This window comes from Planococcus citri, chromosome 3 (assembly GCF_950023065.1).
Source record: "Planococcus citri chromosome 3, ihPlaCitr1.1, whole genome shotgun sequence".
NCBI classification, from domain to species: domain Eukaryota; kingdom Metazoa; phylum Arthropoda; class Insecta; order Hemiptera; family Pseudococcidae; genus Planococcus; species Planococcus citri.
Window position 1 is genome coordinate 31,619,208 of NC_088679.1, and position 21,928 is coordinate 31,641,135.

General features: G+C 32.8%; 1 protein-coding gene across 2 annotated transcripts in view; it reads right to left on the reverse strand.

The window, feature by feature from the left end:
* Positions 1-3,103: 3,103 nt before the first annotated feature.
* The window catches only part of LOC135838661 (homeobox protein vnd-like), a 42,023-nt gene continuing 23,198 nt past the window's right edge, over positions 3,104-21,928 (reverse strand). For both annotated transcript variants that reach the window (XM_065354388.1, XM_065354389.1), the window contains exons 3-4: positions 18,285-18,407; positions 3,104-8,906 (exon numbers count right to left, since the gene is read on the reverse strand). In XM_065354388.1, the coding sequence (XP_065210460.1) occupies positions 8,266-8,906; positions 18,285-18,407 (764 nt within the window). In that variant the 3' untranslated portion in view covers positions 3,104-8,265. The remainder of the gene's footprint in view (positions 8,907-18,284; positions 18,408-21,928) is intronic.

Here is a 21,928-nt window from a genome sequence, read left to right on the forward strand (position 1 = left end):
TTGCCCGACCCCTTGGGGGAGGGGGGGAGTGGGGTGCGACGGAAATCGAATTTTGTAAAAATGGAAATAACCGAGTGATTCTGAATTCAATTTTTTCCTCAAGAGTTGGTGTTTTAAACTTGTAAATTATGTACCTAACAAGTTGTCTGAACTATTTCATGTTTTTGGTGGGTTTGAGAAGGAATAAAATTGATTTTTAGGTGGAATAACCGCAAGAAGGTCCTGTCGTTTCAAAAAGGTCCTATCAATGTCTCTTTTGTAAAGCGCTCCCATGGAAATATTGGTGGTGGAAAAAAAATTACTACACAGGAAATAAATAGTGGAAAGATGCTTCTGTTCAACAAAAAAAACTGGAGCTCGCTATATCATTGTAAACCAAAGTAGCAAAACTCTGAAATATAAAAATGTGTTTTTCTCAAAACCAGTTTTTTGGCGATAGGACCTTCTTGAATAGCACCATTCGTATAATCTAGTCAAATTAGCTCATATAAGAACTCAACCTGGAATAAATTAGGGGAAATTTTTTGCGCCAAAATGCTCAGGACGGTGTCCCAAATGACATACTAAACCCTCCCCCAAAATCCGCGTGGTGCTTCGCCCCCAGACCCACATTTGTGCCCCCAAAATCAGTTTTTCGCGATTTTCTCCGCCGCATTGCATTTTAGCGAAAAATATATGAAAGATAAAAGAATCTACGTCAATTTCCGATGTAATGATGTATCAACTTTCCTTGTAAGTTTCAGGGGGGGGGTGAAACCACAGCCATTCAAAAAAGGGGGGTTTCCTGAAAAATACATAAAGGATATAGGCGCCTAAGGGGGGTGAAATGGTCCCCGAAAGCGTTCGAGTTGATAAACAGCATGGAAGGTGGGTACAATGGAGAAACTTGCGCGTGAAAAATTTCATATCTACACCCCCTCCCCTTTTTGAGAACCCCCCTTTTCTGAAATTTCAATAACGCTTTTCTCAGCCCCATGTTGATCGATTTTGAAAATTTTTCTGGAAGTCATGTATATCCATAGTACGTACCCCCACAAAAATTGTCAACCCCCTCCCCTCATATTTACTCCTCAAAATGGTGTAAAAATGTTTCATGGGGAGGGTTGGGGTAAAATGAGAAATTTGGCGAAAATAAGCAAGTATTAACGAGTAAGGTGTCCTTTTCTTACGATTCGATACCACTGAGCACGAATATGACGTCAGATTTTTTGCTACCCTCATCTAGCTCTCTCCAGAGTACATAGTCCCTTCAATTTTCACTATTGTTAAAAAGCATGAAAAAATGAAAAAACGCTATTTTGAGGGGTAAATATGAGGGGAGGGATCTTTCATCTATTTGTAGGGACAGTCTGTGCTGATGTAAGGAGGGACAGTGAAATAGTAAAGTAAGTGTTGGACAGATATAAGTTCTGACAGGCAGAACTGACATGTGGGTTTTGGGGCCTTTTCATTGAGGTGATTGTGTGTGAGTTTTGTGTGGCCAATTCTCAGTCTGGTTATAATGATTTCTTCAAGTCTGTTTAAGTGGGAGAGGTTTTTCCAAGGATGGACTAATTTTTTTATGTTGAAAGAGCTTGTTTGTGGTTTGGAGGGACCAAAAGTTTTGCCATTTCTTAAGTGTGCTTTGGTGAAGATAGATTTGAGGTCGTCAGCTGTGATAAATATAAGGGGAGAAAGGGTGGTGGCATTGCATTAATATCTACAATTTCATTTCCTAAGATTCCAACGTGGCTGGGTACAACATACATAAACTGTGTGAAGAAGTTTGAATTTTGTAAGTCAAATAGAGTTTTATGAATATTTTGAATTAGAAGGTGATCGGAAAAAAGATTTTGGATAGCAGTTAGTGAGCTGAGGGAATCACTTTGAATTAGGAAGGACTTACTTTCTGATTCATAAGTGAGTATATCACAGAGACATTGGAAAATAGCTGTGAGTTCGGCAGTGTAGATTGAAGAACAGTTATGGATTTTAAAATTTGAAATTCTATCATTTATATAGAGTATGCATATCCTGTGTGAAGTGTTGGTATTTTTGATCCATCTGTAAAGCAAAGACTGAATTTTTTGTATTCTGATAGAGTTCAAGATAGTTCTGTTTCATTACTAATGGAGAGTGGCTATTTTTTGGGTAGTTATAGTTAATAAGCTGTAGGTTGACTTGAGGAGGATTTAGAAGCCAAGGGGGGTATAATATTGGTTTTTGGATGAGAGTTTTAGGATTGATTTGAAGATCATTCAACATTGTGTTGAAATTAGAAATGGGTCCTTCTATATGATCAAAATGTTGGGGGTTGGGTGGGTTAATTGAGTTTTGGAGTGGATGGGAAGGGTTGGTGGATGCATTTGAGATGAGTTTGTTTGTTATGAGAGTTCTTCTAAAATCTGGAGGTAATTCTGCTGCTTCACAATATAGGCTATCTATTGGAGAGGATTGATGATTTTTATTCGAAGTTTTTAAATGTGTGACATAATGTCAAGAACTCGTCTCAAATTTTTTCAAATTCATTAAAGTCAGACAGACTACTACTTATTGATCAAATGAAAAGAATTGTAAAAAAAATTTGGGCGAACACAGGTTCAACATTCAGGTTAGATTACCAAGCTTCTTCAAACTCCGTGTCTGTCTCATTTTTTTTTTTTTTTTTTTTTTTTTACAATTTTATTTGTTGTCGTCGTTGTTGGATCAACTCATGATTTTGACTTTGGGGGAAATGTCTTAAAAACTTGGTTGAACTGAAGGGCGGTTTTCCAGATTATATATCACTATTAAAATTTTTGAATGATTTGTTTTATACTTAAGACGTTCAACTTCAAACCAAAGGTAATGTAACTGACCTACTTACCTACAGCACCTTTATTTTCTTTCCCCAAATGAGAGCGGGGTGTGTGATTTTTTTTGGAGCGTTTTTTGAAGGATTCTGATTTCTGTATCATCTGCGTGTAAGATTGATTCCAGTTGTTAAAATTGTTTGGTCATTAAATCTTTAATTATTTTGTATGATAGGTAGAGGTACCAATATACCTGTATTAAGCCAGAGCTTTTTTTTATTCTTGTCTCGTCGATTTCAAATTTTCAATTCAAGAAAGTAATAAAGACTCGATTAAATTATATAAAATTTATTTAACATTCATATATTTACATCGAAGACCACATTTACGCGTATCGAATGGATCCTCTACAATAAAATGTTAGTAAATATTACATCTTAATCGAACTACTGACTAGGACGTTTTAGGCTTCAAAACGCTAACCATATCTACATACAAAGTTACATAATCCTCTAATTCGCCATTTATACGCTTATTCGATGATATCAACTCAACCACGATGGGCTCCTTTCGAGCCAAAACATAATAGCTATACCTACGTAAATTGTCAACACGTTGAAGTCTTTTTTTTGAAAAAATCTCTATACGATTACATCTTATCATACAGTAGGTAGGTAGGTATATGTAATGCAACGTACTTCGTATACACCTACATTTTTAAAATGGCGTATCAAGTAGGTAGATACCTACATATAAAAGACTGACTAATGGAAATTTATAAACGCGTGTTTTACTTGCACTTGCACGTGCGAAATTCTATATAAAAATTATTCATTACGCATTTCAGCCATACCAGTTATAATACGTTACAACTCTCAGGTACTCGTGTATAGTATTGTGTCAAAATTCTACGTTAATACGTTATATACTGTAATGCCATCAAGATTATATACTCTTAAAGTATAATTTGTAACGAGAAAGGTCACGCAGTTAGTAAGTGTTTTTTGGATGCCTTATTTGCTAACGTACTTGAAATACAAATAATTATTGACGCGTATTGATAACGGTGACGCGAAATCGTGAAACAGTTTCGTGATAAAAAAAAAATCGAATTTACTTGGAATTTCGCACCGCCTGCATATTCGAGTACCTTTACTGACGTATGTATATATTTCATCCTATACCACCTATAACTCATGAGATCAACATTTTAATGGAATTTATTACTACGGATGATATTCGCGTAAAATTAACAAATATATAGGAAACGAATTTGCTTACTTATTTACATTTTATCGATTTAAGCTTCGTTGTATCGATATTACACTTGTACTTATACAATATATGGAATGTATACTTAGAATAAATTACCGGCTCGTACTGAGGCGTAGGTACCACAAAAAATTGTTTCTTTGGCTCTTTTATTAAAATGTGCAAGGTAGTTCAGAATGGGAGTATTGCGTACCCGTCTGTCTGTAGCCTAATACAGGTTTTTTTTTTTTTTTTTGAAGAAATTGTCATAGTCGAATTCGTGATTGAAGACGATTTCAGGGTCAAATTGGTTCGAAATTGAAAAAAAAAATGTCTGAAAACAGGAAAAGTGAGACGATGGTAATGAGGAAAAAATAATACCTAAGGGTTCGAAAGCAAAGACCTATGCGTGATGAATTTTTTTGTTTTGAGGTATCTCGATACCATCTGTGAAATTTTTCGATTTCCTTCTCTAGATATTGACATACCAGGTAGATCTAAGAGATGAAGATGAGTAATTTTCTTGTCTTTGAAACACAGCATTGATGAGTAGGTACAGTTCAGTTGTTATTCATTATTCGAGTGAGATATTCAGACTTGAGTTTTCAAAAAGGGCCAGACTTTTTCCAAAAGTGGTTTTTTACTCATATTTCCACATGGATGCATTCTACAAAGAAATTAATCACCTTCTAAAATGTTCCTATCAAAATTTTTCATCCAAAGAGTTCGTAATTTTTTCAAAAAAAAAAGATCAACTCATTGATTTTAAAAAATAGAGAAAATGGCTCTTTTTGAAGTTCTATAGAATTTTGAATTTTATCAATTTTTAACTAAGGTTTTGTTCACGTCTCCGCAGGAATGGATTCATTATAGTTTTCTTAAAAAATATTCCATATCAAATTTCCTATCCGAAGAGTTTGAAATTTTTTTCTAGTAAATTCGTGTTCATTAATTACACCGAAGATTTCAAAGATCTTAAACCCTGTTTCCCTGCTGCCCCTTCTTATGAGTAACCGTTTCAAATTCGGGAATACTGGTTGAAGAGGTAAGAAAGAATTGACAGACATGCCCAAGCTCCCATAAATCCCATGTTTAAAAATTTCGACTTTTCGATTTTCTTTCAAAGTAGGTACGAATATGTAGGTACCTATGTACTTAATCTAATGGGCTATATTTTTTCATTCAGGGCAGAAAATTCAAATTCAGGCTTACTCAATGTTTTTCAATTTAAAAAAAAATAATGGCCAATCAAATTGAACGTTATTTTGTATATTTTTGCTCCAAATTTTTCTTCTATGATTATTAATTTTTAAGCAAACTTGAATCCATGTTTTTTAAAATTTGACATTTAAATTTTTTAATGAAAAGTTTTTTGTTTTTAAGATTTTCCAGGTTTTTTATGAAAAGAGGGAAAATTTACAAATTCTTTATATTATGTGGAAGAATTCACAATTCCTATCAACCATGGTAGAGTCTTTCGCCAGTCAGGACGGCAACCTGATGTCATGGTGCTGATTACGGGCCTAAAAAAGTTATATTTCCCTGACATTTTGATGAATGACGTCGTTTTCAAATAAAATGTAAAAAAATCTTTTATATTTTGTTTTGATTTCCAAAAAAAAAAAAAAAATGGAAAAAATATTTTTAAAAAAAATGTGAATTTTTTGAGAAAAATGGTAACAAGACTAATTACATGACGAAGTAAGTCAATAGGTAGGTATTCCAGTTTCTGAACGAAATTGCAGAAATCAATAATTCCCAACCAAAGTTGAAATAGACTTTTGGATGAAAAAATTTATACATATGAAAGACATGCAAAAATCAGGCTCCTGCAGAATCGTTGCGAATATCTCATTTTACGATATTAATATCCCTCTTTTGTTGATTCATATCGTAAATTTTTGGATAAAAAACATTTCCTGGATTTTAACGTAAATTGGTGGGAAAGTTTACTTCGAGTGGGAGACTACCCAGAAAAATTTCAAGTCCCCCAGTTGTTCACGGAGCTGAGCCAGAGGTCCTCAAAGTAGGGGCATTTTTGAAAAAATCGTTGTTTTTTGCCACTTTTGGGTAGTACAACTTGTGCAATCCCTCGATCATCCCCCCTTATAAGTTGCGATTTGAGTTTCTGAACATCCCTGACCCATTGAATTCAAAATTCTGTGCCAAATTTCGTAGCTCTTTGAGTCAATCGAGGTTCAGAGATGTAGTATTGACTCAAAATTCAAATCTGCTGACAAAACGAACGAAAATTCACTTTATCAAAAATGGAAAAAATTAGCAAATGGATGTTGAAAAAAGGCTTATGAAGTCCAAGTCCTTAGAAAACTCATCTCAAGTGCTTTCTTAGTGTGTTATAATGAATTTTAGCCGATCAAGTTCAATAGAGTGGATTTCAGTTACGTTAGGAAATTAAAAACTGGCTCGAAATATTAAAATCAATTTTTTCAAACTTATAAAAGATTGAAGAGGGGTTAGATAGTTGAATTTGAAATAGGTACCCAAAACATTGATCTAGGTTTCAATTTAAATCTATGCATCAAATTTCAGTCTGTCGGGTTAACTTGAAGAGGTTCAGAAGCATGGCAATGTTTATTGAAGCCCCAAATAAAATTTTGAAAAACGAGCTTTATCCACTCTCAATCATTCGATGGTTCTGATTTATACACTCTTTAATGTTTGAAGAGTTTGCCTAACCCCTCCACTTTTTTCAAGTTTTAAAATTCTTTTTCTGGCAGTATTCTTATAGCTTTTGCGCGAGAAATTTCAGAAGGTACTATTCATCAAACATTTCTACGGAAATTTTTAAATGGTATGTAATAAATTATTTTTTGAATTTAATTTTATAGAAATCGATCATCTTCCTGTCTACAAGAAGTGAAACGGTAGATTTGTTGAAGAAACATTTAAATACAATCATAAAGCAATAAAGCAGCCAATAAGCAAAAGGTAAATGCGAAAACTCTCTTGTAATCAGCGAATATCTAATGGTCTGTTTGTTCAAATTGTTGTCAATTTTTTTTTTAACCCTATTTTATACTGAGCCTGTCCTAAATGACTTAATCTCCATCAAATCGGTTCTTTTCCAAGGTATTATTTCAAATTGGTTCTTATGCAGTATTTCCTAAAAATATGTAATTCAAATATTCTTCCATTACCTGATATCCTCTTTTCCAAAAGGATTTTTCGTCTTCGTCATCACGAAAATGGACTCAAATTCCCATCTACACGAAATTGCAATACTTTTTTTTCGAATACCTTGCACCGAGTCGCCTCTTTAGCCGATGCTTAATGCGGGAAGAACTTAAAAAATAAGGTAACTTAGTCTCAGTTTACTATATAGGAAGGGGGAAAACAGAAATAATAATAAACGAATGGTAAACTGCGGTAAAGATATCTATTTTTAATGCTTCAAAAATTAATATTTTTCCATATTATGCCCTCTCGAAAATAAAAAATTTTGCGTTAAAATATTTTTTAAAACACTAAATTAACTTTCCAGCTAGTAGACTAAATTGTCTAATAAATTATTATTTTTTTACATGGGCGTATTTAATGACGAAAATTATTGGCTATAATAATTTTAATAGGTACTAGGTAGGTACCTTACCTATACATTGAAATTTGAATTTTAGAACTACATTAAATTTTTCCAAAAATAGTTATCGTCTTTATAAATTAATACTCGTAATTGGGACTATTTTCAGACACAAAAACGACGCAGTTAGAAAAAAAATCTTAAAAAAGGAAAAAACAGAAAAAAAAACGAAAAAAAAAACATTACGACTCAAAATTGGCTAAAAATTGAGATCCAATTGTACATACTATGGAATGTACTGATGAAATAAAATACCCGTTATAAAATTTGTTGTTCGTGTTATTGGAAGGTAATCGATAAAGATATATGAAAGTTGAATTGAAAGATGCGAATTGTTAATCGTACTTGATTCAAGTACTTAAGATTATAGCGCCATTGTACTGATAATACGATCGATGTACACACGATACACGTTCGAAGGAAGAAAGCTTTAGAATATAAGATATTCTCGACGAAATGAATGAGTTATTAATGGAAAAAGGTACAGAAGAAAGGGAAAAGAAACACAATTTGCGAAGACATGGGGAAGGATGAAAAGAGAACGATAAAACTCATTAAAAGTAATCAACAAACATTCAACATAATAAAGGTAATAAAACAACAAAATTAGTAACAAGTTTGAAATGAAACCTCGGTTTTGTCTTCCTACTCTAGGCCCCACCACGTTCGAGGAGGTTGTGGGTGTATGAGCGGATGGGTATAAGACGGCATTACTAATTGCTGTTGGTCGTTTTTGTTGCCGCCATTCGAAGCCGTGCATGGTTTACCATCGCGAACCAGCACAGGTACGGCGACTCGTCTAGGCGATGGCATATTATTGCCTACATGGTGATCGATATGCAGACCTTTCTCTTGCTGGGCTCTTTTTGTCTTATAACGATGATTCTGGAACCAGATCTTGACCTGGGTTGGCGTTAATCTGATTATGGAAGCTAGATGCTCGCGTTCGGGAGCTGATAAGTAACGTTGTTGGCGGAATCGTCGCTCTAATTCGTACGTTTGCGCTTTGCTAAAAAGCACTCGTCTTTTACGCTTTTTATGGTTGCCGTTGGCCGAGATACCGCCATTCATGGGCAGCTCGGTTAGCGATTTGTTTTGCTGCAGCGAGTGCTCGTCTTCGATATCTTCTTCGATTTCTTCGTCCAAGTCGACGCTTTCGGATTTCATCGTTCCCGAGGAGTCGGCGTTTAGTAAGCTGGGCGTGCTCGCTGTGTCCGTGATGTCCGTCACGCCGGGCGATGTGCTGTCTGGGCTGGCTTGTTGTTGTTGTTGACTTGCGCTGAAACCTGTAAAAAATTACGTTAGAAATGCGTATTCTGTGGAAAATGTACTTGTATACATAGTATTTTTCGAGGGCATGGTTTGGGACATAAATGTAATCCTTTCGCGAGGTTATAATGGTTATTATATTAATTATTGGTCAGAAATGGACTCATGACAGAATATTGGTCGTGTGACTTCTCAAGTCAGGAAGTTTTTTAAGCAACTGGCTGACCAAGTTGTCTTGCGGAAAATTCAATTTGTACGTACCTATGTGAAATTTTTATGCTTTTAGTCAGATAAATGTTCAATAGAAGAAAGGTGAGAAAATATTCATTTTTTTTCCTTAAAAAATTGACGATCATTTTATTGAAAAAAAAAAATTAATAAAATAGGTGTAGGAGAGAATTTATTCATCAGCAAAATTCAATCAGAAACGACAAATAATTTGCTCTGAATCAAAATTCTAAAGTTTTTTTGAAGCTTTTGGCGAAATATCTGATTGTCAGTTTTTCAAAATTGCTATGTGAAAATCGAAAAATCGCCCTGGAAGGCTGAAATATCAACTTTCGCGGCTGAAAATTTGGGGTTTGGGGTTAGACTATGTTCTATGGCCTCTATCCAATGATGCAAGAATGGTTGAAATCAGTGAATGTCACCTGGGGCACTTCCCTTGTGAGTATAAAAATCTGAAGATGTTCATTGATAAAAATTGTCATCTCCCTTCCTCCTCTATTCAAAAAATAAACCCTGTAGATGATTTTGTTACCAGGTTAACCAGATAAGTTTCTGCTTTGAAGGTTAAAGGAGAATGGACGATTATTTATTCAAACAAATAATACCATTAATTTGTATTAAATCGTGCTTTTTAATCTCCACCACCTCTCCCACCATCAAAAATTTGCGAAAATGAGGAAACAGTAGGTACTGAGAAGGAGTGTTGAGAATTGACTTACGAGGTATACTTTCAACAAAAAGGTCACTAAAATAATTTTTGATTACTTTTTTAAAAGTTATGCCCCGAAATTTGAAGAAAAATTTCCAACAAAAAAAATACAAAATTGAAAAATTGTCATAAAAAATACGAAACCCCTCAATAATTTTCAAAAAAATTTCAATTTATTAATTGTTAGGTATACATCAGTGCCAAGTTCTGATTGACGTAACCTAAAAGTACTCGTACCTAGATAGGAAAAAATTGTCAAAAAAGTGCGAAAAAGAACCATTTTTTTTGTTTCTTATGAACATCATGCAGACCCCCCTCCCCCCAGAAAACCTTTTGAAAAGTGGAAGATATTTAGGATTTGTTAGTCTTTTGAGTTACCACTTTTTTTTATCACATTTCGGTTACTTTTTGACCAAAATGGTTACTTAAGTTACTTGCTTTTTCACAGAATGTAATTCTCAATTGAACTCTCCTCTAAAATTATCATCCAATCCCCCCCCCCCCCTCCAACACACTTTTAAAAATCTATTTTTCGTTCATTTAGGTATTATTTATGCCTAGAGATTTTTTATGACTGAGAGGAGCCCCCAAAAGAAAGTTCAAAAATATGAAAAAATTGCCAAATGAGCTAAAAAAAATGAAAGAATTAAAAAAAAATAAAATAAAATAATTTTGGTAGGTAACTTTTTTATAAAATTTTGATTTTTTTTTAGGTTAAAATTATCCAACTACAAAATTTAACTTATGAAGAGCAAAAAAAGTGATCAAAATTTTCTATTTCAAAAATCTTAAGTTTCCAAAAATATTTTTTTAAACGATAAAAAAATAATTTAAGTAGGTACCTATTTTCTTTGATTTTTTTTCCTGAAAACACAGTGGCAGGGGGATGAAAATTAGGGACTTACAATTTCAATTTAGCGTCCCCCCCCCCTCAAGGAAGGAAATACAAAAAAAGGTCTGTTTATGCCTAAATTCAAGGATTAAGTAGGTACCTACTTTTTATATGAATTCAAAATTTTAAAACTCGAAAAATGTCATAAACTAAAATATTTTTACATACGGCTACTTTTGCTTCTCCCACTTCCAAATGCTTCTTCTAGCTTTCAAAAGTGACAATTATTTTTTTGTTTTCTAAAAAACTTTTCGGAACTGAAAACTGATTTTTTTGAAGAAAAAAAACACACTCGAAAAGAGAATTGAGAAATCATTTCAAACTAGGGAACGCATCAAAGATGCGGTGTAATTTCGTTGCTATTTTTTGAAGTTACATGGTAGGGGTTTTTATAGAAAATTCAGAAATCAAATTTTGGATTGAAAAATAATTACAAAGTCGAGGAATTTATTTAAAAATTATCAAAAATTGGGAAATTGTTCCAAAAATTAAATTGGAACTGGAAAAAAAATATTCGTGTGGATAATTTTATGATAGATGCCACTCTCCCCCCCCCCTTCCAGAAAAAACGTGATTGATTTTTTTTCAATAAAATAGAGGCATAAATACTTTTTTCCCAGCGAAAAATACAATTTATATGGTTTTTTGAGAGGGGGAGGTAGAGAGGCGGTTTGCGAAACTGACAATTTAGGAGGTAAAAAGTTTGAGGAAAAAATGACAAAACTCAACTTTCGTAATTATTCAATTGCTTTAAAAATGTGAAAAATTGTCTCCGATATGAGCTTAGTGGTTCAAAAATCACATAGCTGGTTAATTCGCATTGTTCTTGTTTTTTTTTTTTTCTTCAAGAGTGAGAATGCTGATTTTTTTACGTCATGTCTTTGTATAAAACGAGACAATCATTTTTCTGCGTATGTATCTTGGAATATCAAAATGTTGTAGGTATGTACCTACTTTATTTTAATCAGGCTAAAGATGGAATTCGCAAATCGAATAAAATATCGACAAATGTTTGAGGATTTCTTAATTTTCCAGTTTGTTTTTTCCCCTCAAAAGTTCACGTTTTTGGTCTGATTTTTATGTTGATGAAAAATCAGAATGCTCAGATCGAAGTTGAAAAATTTTCTTAAAATGATCTAGTAAAAATGTGTAAATCGAACTCATTTTATTTGAACTTGCTTATCTATGAAGTTGTTTGGAATACACAAATATGTCAAATATTTGGAAGAAAATAAAAATGTATAACTTTTACACATTTTCAAGTGGAAAATGGGAAGGGGAGTTTCAGATCAGAATCTTAAGATACTTATAAACAATGAATTTGAAAAAAAATAAAAAACAAAATTGTAAATTTTTTTCAAATTCATTTTTTTATTTTTTTGAAAGAGTGCTTTTGACGAATCTTTTTGATCTATTTTTTTTTAGAAAAAAAATATCCTCACGTGTTTTTTGTCGTAACTGTCACATTTGAGCTTTTTTGAAATATTTTGAATGAGATTTTTTCTCGAAAGCTCAACTTTTTTGTGATTCCGCCAATTGGGCAATTCAATATTTTAGAACATTTACCCTATGCGTTTTTCAATTTTTGTTTCTGTCATTTGAGGTCTACTCACCTGGACCTTTTAGGGGGAACATTTTTTGAAACTTTTAGGGCAGAATGGCGCAATAATATGATTGATGTTGTTGCTGGTCCCTGTAGCTTTGACTTGAGGGGTGGGGAAAGAGTAAATAAACTACCTATCCTTATTAGATCAAAATTTATATAGCTATGATTTTTCCCTGCAAAATTAACGCAAAATGTGTCGCATTTGAAAACAAAAAAAATTAAGTGATCACTCGGTTGAAATAATGCAGCTATTTCTTTGGAATTTTAATTAAAATTGAATTTTTAAGGTAGGCCTGAACAGCATTTTAAAAAATAAAAATTTCCACATAACTGATAATAAGTTAGATTTATAGGTGTTTTTTTTGGCGAATTTTCAATAATTTAATCATCAGTAAGATAGTGATGAGGAATCAAAACATAATGATACTAATATATTTAGATAAGATATGTACCTTACGTCAATAACTTATTCAGTATTATAATTCACAGCTAGCGATATGTACTTGTACATATGTATTTTTAAAACATAAACCAAAGTTTGTTGAGAAAAAGTACCTACGTGAGATATTTCATGTGCTCAATAATTCGTATAAGTACCTAGGGGTCGTATTCAGATTATTTTTTCACACTGTTCAGTGTTCAGTTCAAATTACACATTGAAATCGAAGATGTTTTCAATTCCAAATAACAAATCCCCAACATATTTTTCTTTAATTTGTAACCTATTAAAAAATCTATATATATAGGTATTAGGTATCTTTTGATCGATGTCATTCTGTGTATACGTTACATAAGGCAAAGCTCATCACTATGATCGGTTCCCTCAATCGAACGAAAGCCATTCACTATTCGGTATTCCATGACGATTTAAAATGGCAATGGCACACGTAAATATGGCGGGGGACGTATCGAAGCGTGAAGAAAAAAACCAGTAAAGTAGCGAAAATTTCAATTGTCACTTGAACATCTGTCTTGAAAGGTATTACAGCTGTAGTACTTTGTTCGTCGCCTCGATCGAGGGGGTACGCTTATACGAGTAGTATAGGTACACGTTTATACGTACGAATCCGTGCACCAATCAAAACTACCCCTGATGGTTTAACGAGGGATGAAAATTGGGCGTGATTCGGGCTCGGTGCGGGTATTATCCCCGCAAGTACACAGTTCGCAGGGGACGAAGATGTGAAAAAAAGGACACTACACTAAACTGCGGTACATTCTACTCTATTGTAGCGATTATTGTGTGATCCAGCGTGCGAGGTTTTTATTGATTGTTATTTCATTGTTAAATACCATTTTGAATTTAGACAAGCGACGATCCTTATTGCCACTGCAGAGATCTGAGCCGTGTACTATTTTTTTTCCACTGTGTACGCGTGATCGTCGCGTCGGTCGTCTTTATTTAATTTTCGTTTGAAAAATGCTTTTCGTTCGAATATTATTTAACGCTTACATAACGATTAATGTTACCACCATTTTACTCGATCGTGTTTGACATACTAGAACGTCACATAGAATACCACCAAATCGCGGATTTCATTTATGTGTAAGAAAAACAAGCTTAGGGCCTTTTTCCATGTACCTATACGAGGTATTCCGCTAAATTAACTGCATGGAAGTTGGTTCGATTTTATTGTATTTTAAAGGTGTACTGAAGTCGGATTCTGATTCTATAGGTAGTAGAACATGAGATACGTCAAAAGGAAATCCATACTGTAAGAATAAGTGGGTAGGTACTCGTGTAATGTATCTACGTGAGTAAGTGAGCCTCTGTGAGGTAATGAAGGTTTCCCGAAAAGGACACACATCATACCTACAGAATATCATAATTTCCTGTTGGTATAGTTATTCTCGAAGTGTAAACTTATTACCTACGTTTATGCATTACGTAAATTACGTGATGTGTCATTGTTTACGTATATTAAAATATTTTTCAAACCCGAACACGACCAGTTCATCCATCAAATACGTGATTAATTTTCAGCAAATTTTTCCAAGACGTCTTGTTTCTGTCAAGATTATGGTATCTAATGGTGATTATTATTTAATGCAATGAATAGAGTCGGGAATTATATCAAATTGCATGTTTTTCTGCGTTAATATTGATTGATTTTTTTTTGCTTGTTTTCAAATACGAGGCCAATTTTCTAATTTTTTTTTATTACCTACAAATTTTTCAAAATGTTATACTTTTTGGCACGAAAAATTGGAATTTTTCGTATTTTTTTCCATGTAGGTATTTCATGTTTTGGGAAATGGAAGTTATATTTATCAAGGATTTATCAAACATGAAGATCATTATTTTGAGTTGACTATTTTTTCTAGATTTTTAAAAATTTGTGAAAGTGATCAAAAAATTGGTAAGCCTTTTACCAGTGTATCCTAAAATATTTCTCAAGATTTAGAAATTAGCATTTAGATTGTAACCTAAGATTATTTTCAGGTAAAGCAAAAGAAAACACACTCAATCATCCTTCTGGAAATTGCCTCAACTTTTGATGATGTCAATTTTTAGCAGTCTGATTAATTTCTTCATCTTTGTCTTTTGAAGAAATTCAAAAATACTAGTAAAATTGCAAATCACGCCGGATGCTCCAGAACCTCTGGAAATAGTCAATTTTCGCGACCGGGGGGGGGGGGGGGGTCAATGTTCCTTTCAGGGCGAATTTTTATCATTTTTACTTGAAATAGATTGGTTACATTTGGAGGGGGGGGGCACATCAAGAGCTAAAAATCAAATGTTTTGAATTTTCGAAAATTCATTTTTAAATCGAATAATCAAATTCGAAGAGCTGAAATTTTAGTTATGGCGGTTTCAAACTGTGGTCTTTCCAAAAAATCTTATTCTGGTTCAAAATTGAAGGCGAACACTTTTAGTATTTTTGGTTTTAAAATCGAAATTCAAGAGGAGGATACAAATTAGAGCTGGGATTTTTATGCTTTGCATATTTTTTTGTGGACTAGAAAGATGTTTACGAATCATGAAATTTCGTGACGAATGAGCACAATATTATTTTACAATTTTTACATATTTTGCATAATTGAGACCAAATTGCATATTTAATCATATTTTAGGTGAAAAATCTGCATATTTCTGCATATTTGAGCATTTTCTGGTAATTTTTTTGCATAGGTAGGTATACATGAAAATTTTACAAAAATTTACATTTTCTAGACTTTTTTTTGTTCAAAAAATCACAACACTGCTAAAATGCCATCAACATTTTTTTTTCTCAGAATATTAAAGCATTTCAGTTTTAATGTTGAAAGATCATTCAATTTATTCAAAGTGGTTCTTACGTTAGTAACAAGAGGAGGAATTTTTTGTTGGAAAATCTCAGATTGCATTTAATAATTGAATACAATATTCCTTCAGTTGAATAGTTGCTCATTTTTTTCGTTGAATTTCTTATTTTTTTCTTTTGTTTCTCCATTTTATGAATTTTATGATGAATTTATTATTATGAAATGACTTGTTTTGCAAATTTTTTAAAAAGAGAAGTATATTTTTTGATCACTGCCTTTATTTTTTTTTTTTTGGAATTGACAGTTTTTACGTTTTTCAGCTTAAATTCCTTCTCTGAGGTACCTACGTCACTTGAATTACAATTTTCGCATGTTTTTTGCATATTTTGGACGATTTTTACTTTTTTCTGTTGCATATTTTGTGTGAGAAAATTGCATAAAATATTGCATATTTTCATCATATTTCTGCATAAGAATCCCAGCTCTAAAACAAATAACTCCCGTCCTCCCTTTTCTCTTCTGTTTCTTAGCCTAGGCGATGCTTAATAATATGCTGTTCAGATGATGAGAAATTCAGTTGTAAGAGATAATCAAAATAATTGGCATTTACTTTTTTAATTTTTGGAAATTCGTCTTTAAGAACAAAAAATTTCAATTAATTTTTTTTTTTTTTGAAAAATTTAGGCATTTAGGAATTTACTTGATTGGAATTTGAATTTGTATAAAATCTCACCTCTTAAAATTTTTGTTCGATGCTTGAAAAATTCATCAGAATTAATTGAGGGGTTAAATAGAAAAGGGGCCTAGTCATTTTTTTTACTGATTTTTACATGTTCAAAGGAACTTGGAAATTTTTTCTACAAGCAAATATTTTCCAATTCGTTTTTTCTCATGGAAAAATACTTTGATATCACTGAATATGGTAAAATTAATTTAAAATTTTTTATGATACATTCAAAATTGTAAAAATAAAAAAAAAACAAAAAAAATGACGAAGGCCCCTTTTATATGAAACCCCTTAATTGCAGCTGTGATGTGAAAAATATCGTCTTTTAGACCTAGGAACTTGAATAATTTAATTTTCAGAAGAAATTTATCTCATTTTTGCAAAATTTTGAAAAAAATCGCTCGTTTAGTCTTTTTTAATTTTTACCAATAGTGTTACAATTGAGTAAAAAACAACTTTTGTTTCAAATCAAGTCTTCTGCTGCGTTTTTTTTTTTTATTTTTTTTTAATTCGTCATGGAAATTAATGGAAAGTTTTGAGTTGTTTTTAATTTCAAGCCGTTTGCGAAACAACATTTTGAATAAATATTTTCCTATTTCAGTTAAATTTTTGGGGTTTGAATGATTGATTAAAATTTTTAATACCTAGCATTTTCCCTCCTAATTGAAAAAATATGTATTCACTCGTTTTTGCAACAAATTGATCAAAATTCGATCATGTAATTTTTTTTAATATTTCATTCTCAAAAATGAGAAAATCTTAATTGATCAATTTTCATTTTCAAATATTTTGAAAAATCGTTATTTTGTGATCGAAATTTTCTCATCGCAGCAAAATAAAAATTGTGTAGGTCTATTTTGACAAAAAAATATCTGAATTGATCCTACTTTCATTTGTATTTTTTAAAAATATGTCATTTAAAATTGAAATGTGATTAGCTTCCTTTTTGCGATGCTCCTCTCTCCCCCCTAAATTCATCCATCATTTTTCAAAATCGGATTCTCAACAAATGAATTTTTTAATATTAGAAAAAAAAAGATCACTCGATCGATTTCCTCGTGACATATTACCCTATTTTAATCTCATCAACTCGGTGGGTGAAAAAGGCTGTAGGGGAGATGATGAAACAATCAACATTGAAACTAAAGTAAGCGATTTCATTAAACGCGAATATCGTTCAGTTTATTCGTTTAATCAATTCGATATTTAATACCCCTAATGCCGGATCGATTCAGCTATAGGTTGGTTTTTATTATAATACAAAAGCTTGAAGAAAAGGTTAAAATTGAAAAAATCCTTCGCATCGGTACCCGAAGTACATACCATGTTAATAATGCGAAAAAAATGCACAGTTGTACCGACGACGACGGCGTAAAAATGTATATCGTGCGGTTTAGGCAGAGGGTGGTTGAGGGGATCTGGCGAGAGAGGAAAAAGCTAAAGACTTTATTAAATTGTACGAGCTCGTAGATTTGTAGCGAGTGAGAAGGCAGAGACGATGGTAAGGCGGAGTTGAGCTAGAGAGGGTGTTAGCTTTGAAATAATAACAACGAGGAAACAAAAGCTAAGTGGATTATCTGGGTACGCGAACGCTTGGAAAACTAACCAGGATCGGGACGGCGTTTCTGAAATACTGAGCGCGAAAGGGGCTACTCTGCCTCTGCCTCTTTTAACACACAATATTAACTTTCACTTGTGTACTACGATGTTATATAGGAGGCCTTTCTTTTAATAAAATGCCGCCTTAGCTCGATAACAAATTTACCAACGCCCTTGTGTGAAATTGTGCAAACTAATGCTACGTATAAAAGGGCTTTTGGTTAATCTTCATATACAACGTCTTTATCACGTTCAACAGTTATTATTTAATAAAGTTTTCATCTCTCGCGATACTCCCGTCGCGTCGCCTTTGGTGTTTTCGGTGGTGTGGGGAGGGGGAAAGGGGGCGAAAAAAAAGTCAACTACAAATGATAGTATAGGTACGTACCTCTGAGTTCAGTCAGCGATGTGGGCCAGTTCTGTAAAGGCGATTCGTTCGGTGGTAAGACATTATGCAGGGAACCTGGGAAGAAGAAATTTGAAGGAGTTTGACCGTTCATCTCGGAAGAACCTGCGAAAAACGTGGAATTCATTAGTCATCGTTATTCGATGTGATTTCTTAACTCTGGGTAGTGGGTATACAATATTATACATGTCAAAGAGGGTTGTAATCCGAAAATTAGCTTTTGTAAATTAAAAATTACCCATCGAGCTCTTCTAATCGACTTTATATATCGTGATTTTTACCCCGTCGACGTATTACATTTTATGCAATATTACGAGTAATGAAGATTTATCGCCTTCCGTAATCCTTAGAGTTGAATTTAAAGCTTTAAAAATCTTTATGACTGCTGAATGGTCTCTATACCACCAGCGAGGTTTGTTGATAAAGTGGTAAACAAAACGCAAACGTGTCTACAGTTTATGGCTTTTTTTTCCTCGTCTCGAAGGCCTCTATTCTACCCTTTAAAAATCATTTCGCCGCGAGGTATCGTGAGAAAGCTCGGTTTTTCCATGTGGGCTTATGCTTTATGGTGTGGTTTACGACCGAGTAATGTGTATAGTCGAGGATTTTAGAAGTAATCTTAGGTGATTTAGCTAAAAATAGAAGATACATTTTGGAAAAAAATTTGTATACGGAGTTAGTTTCAATTTTGAGGTTTACTGGGGTAGAGAATTCAAAAGGTCAAGAAATTAAATTTTTGAACAAGAAGCTCAAACAAGAAGTCGAGAAATACGATGAAAAATAATCCAAAGTGGAGAGATTGTCCTAAGTAGGTATTTTTTACTCGGAAGAAAATTAGATTGGTTTTCTCTTATGGTAAAGGGAGGCCTACGAAATCGAAGAATGGGAGAGAAAAAAGGTTGAAGAAAAAGTCTGTTGCAGTGTTCCCAACTCTATAGAGAAAAAGCTATATAGTTTAAGGCATTTTTTGATATTTTTGAAACCTGAAGGGATTTTCGTAGGGAATCTGAATTCTTGGTAAGTTTCTTCATTTCGGCGGGAAAAAACAATATACCTGATTACCTATACGGCGATACCAGATAAAATTTCAGACTAAAACAAGCCCATTTTGTTCACTTTTTGCCACGTTTTGAACTTTCAAAGTTCAATTTTTAAAAAATGTTTTTTTTTGAAAAAATTGGTTCAAAGTTGTGCATTTTTCCCTCAAAGTTGCAAAAAAAAAAACCGCATCGATTAGGAAGGTCGTCAATTAGGGCTAAGTTGACTTTTTTTTTATTCAACAAGGTTTATTACAATCTTAAGGACACCTTAAATGAGTAATGTATCTGACTTTAAACAAAAGTTAATTACGTGACATGTGCAGGGTATCTCTCCAGTGAGAGTCCTCTGCTATTCTTATTCATTTTTTAACGTGTGAATAATTAGGATCAAACATTCAAATTTCAAATTTCATGATTTAAGTAGGTAAAGGTATGATGTTTCAGTAATTGATAAATAACTATTTGCACATTGAAGTTTACGATTTTTGTGATCTTTATGAAATTTTTGAGGATGTCTCTTATAAGCCTCCAGAAATTGAGAACCTTAAAAAAAATCAGCTTAAAGAGATTATGGTCAACTTTTTTAGTCACAATTCGGCAAGGAGGTCTCTTAAGCCTCCAGAAATCGAGAACCTTAAAAAAAATCAACTTAAGAAGGGTATGGCCAATTTTTTTAGTCACAATTCAGACTTCTTTTCACACTCTCAAGGTTTACCTGGCATTATACTAGAGCCTTGAAATATAAAAGAGTATTTCAGAAGGGTTTCAGAAAAATCGATCCCACGAAAAGTGTATAGATACATTAGATAACACTTAGATAACTCCTTTCTAATTATAAGTATTTTTGTGCTCCTCCGAGGGCAGTACCTGCTGTGTTCCAGACTTCCGGGCATTAAGCAGGACATGAAGATTAATCAATTTATGCACTTGGTTTGGTATGTAAATTCTTCTGATTGTAGTAAATACCACTTTTTGTAACAAGTTTCTAATTTTTGCTCACAATATTCCAAAAAAAAAATTCTCTCGTGTAAAAACTAATGACACTCTATTAGCAGAAAATTTTATGCTCTACAATTTTGTCTCTTTTCATTTTTTCTGCAGGAGGCTCACTTTGGCTCTAAATTCGATTTTTTTTTTTTTAGAGATGACAATTCGAGATTCTTAAGAAAGTTTCATTGCAAAATAATCGATTTTTTTTGTTTATAAAATTAAGGGTTTTGTCTAAAATATTGAAATAAAGCAAAATCGTGTCGCTGGAGTATAAAAATTTTCTGTCAGTGGAGTGTGATTGCGATTTCCTTTCAAGTATGGGCTTTGTTTTTAATATCGTATGTTTCGAGTGCAAATGATAAAGCTCATTAATTTTCGAAAAAACGTTTTTTATTGAAAAAAAAGTTTTTCAATCTAGTAGGTTGTAGGTAGGTAGGTAGGTAGGTAGGTAGGTAGCTAGCTAGGTACATTCTGAAATAACCGAATCAAATTCACCAACTAACTGAATGATCTACCAGCACTGGAAATGTTTTGAAGTTGCAGAAAATGCAGTGCTGCTCTCTGTGGAGTTCAAAAATCTTATAAAAACGACTAATTTAGGATTTTTGCGTAAGCCCTAGTTTTTTTTTATTCTCTGAATATATTTATACCTATTTTTTTTACCAAGTGATGAAAAAACTGAAGTAAAGGGAAAATATACCCTTATTTTTTGCAATAAAACATTGAACAGAGCAAAAAATTAATTTTTATTCAATTTGAAAGAAATGACTGGAAAAAATGGATGCAATTTCATTCGTTTCATAAAATGTATTCTAATGAATTTTTGCAATTTGTTGCAACTGTGATGAAAAAACAGAGCTTTTTTGTACTTTTTGTTGGTGGGGGGAGGAGAGTTTACAGGCCATTTTCTCATTTTAGAAGAAATAGTGCAATTTTTTTGCAGTTGTACTAAATAAACGAGGCTAGTTCGTCAATTTTTTGCTAAAAGCTTGACTTTGAATTTTACACAAAAATTCAAAATTTTGACACCAAAAACGTTAATCTGATTTTATGAAGAATATTTTGATTCAAAATATTTTTAAATTTTAATAAAATAATTAATAATTTATTTGAGTTTAGGAAGGAAAATTATTGCTGGTAATTTTAAAATGAAGTACCTACCTGTATTAGACCTATCATTTTTTTAAAATTATTATAACTCTATTTAGACGCAAAAATTCACTTCTGTCAAAGCCAAAAGCGTTGATTTTGTTCGAGAAACGTTGAAGTTGGCAGAAAAATTTTAAATTGTAGCAGTTAATTGTTTTTCATCAAATTTTTCCATTTTCTGAGTATGCTTGTTGGTGGGTTTGGTTTCAAAAAATATTGTACGAATGAATCAAAATATCAAGTTCAATAAATGAGACAGTTTCTAGGGGATTCCGGGTAAAACTGCAGTTCTCATTCCTTGTATGGTAAGAAAAGGCAGAATCCCTTTAAAAGTGTTCAAAACTATAGGCATGTGAAAGAATCCAGGTTTATAAAAGAGTTATGGGTTGGTTAAATAGTATCTAGCAAAAATTTTCGTTAAGTACTCGTATATACCTGGATGTAATT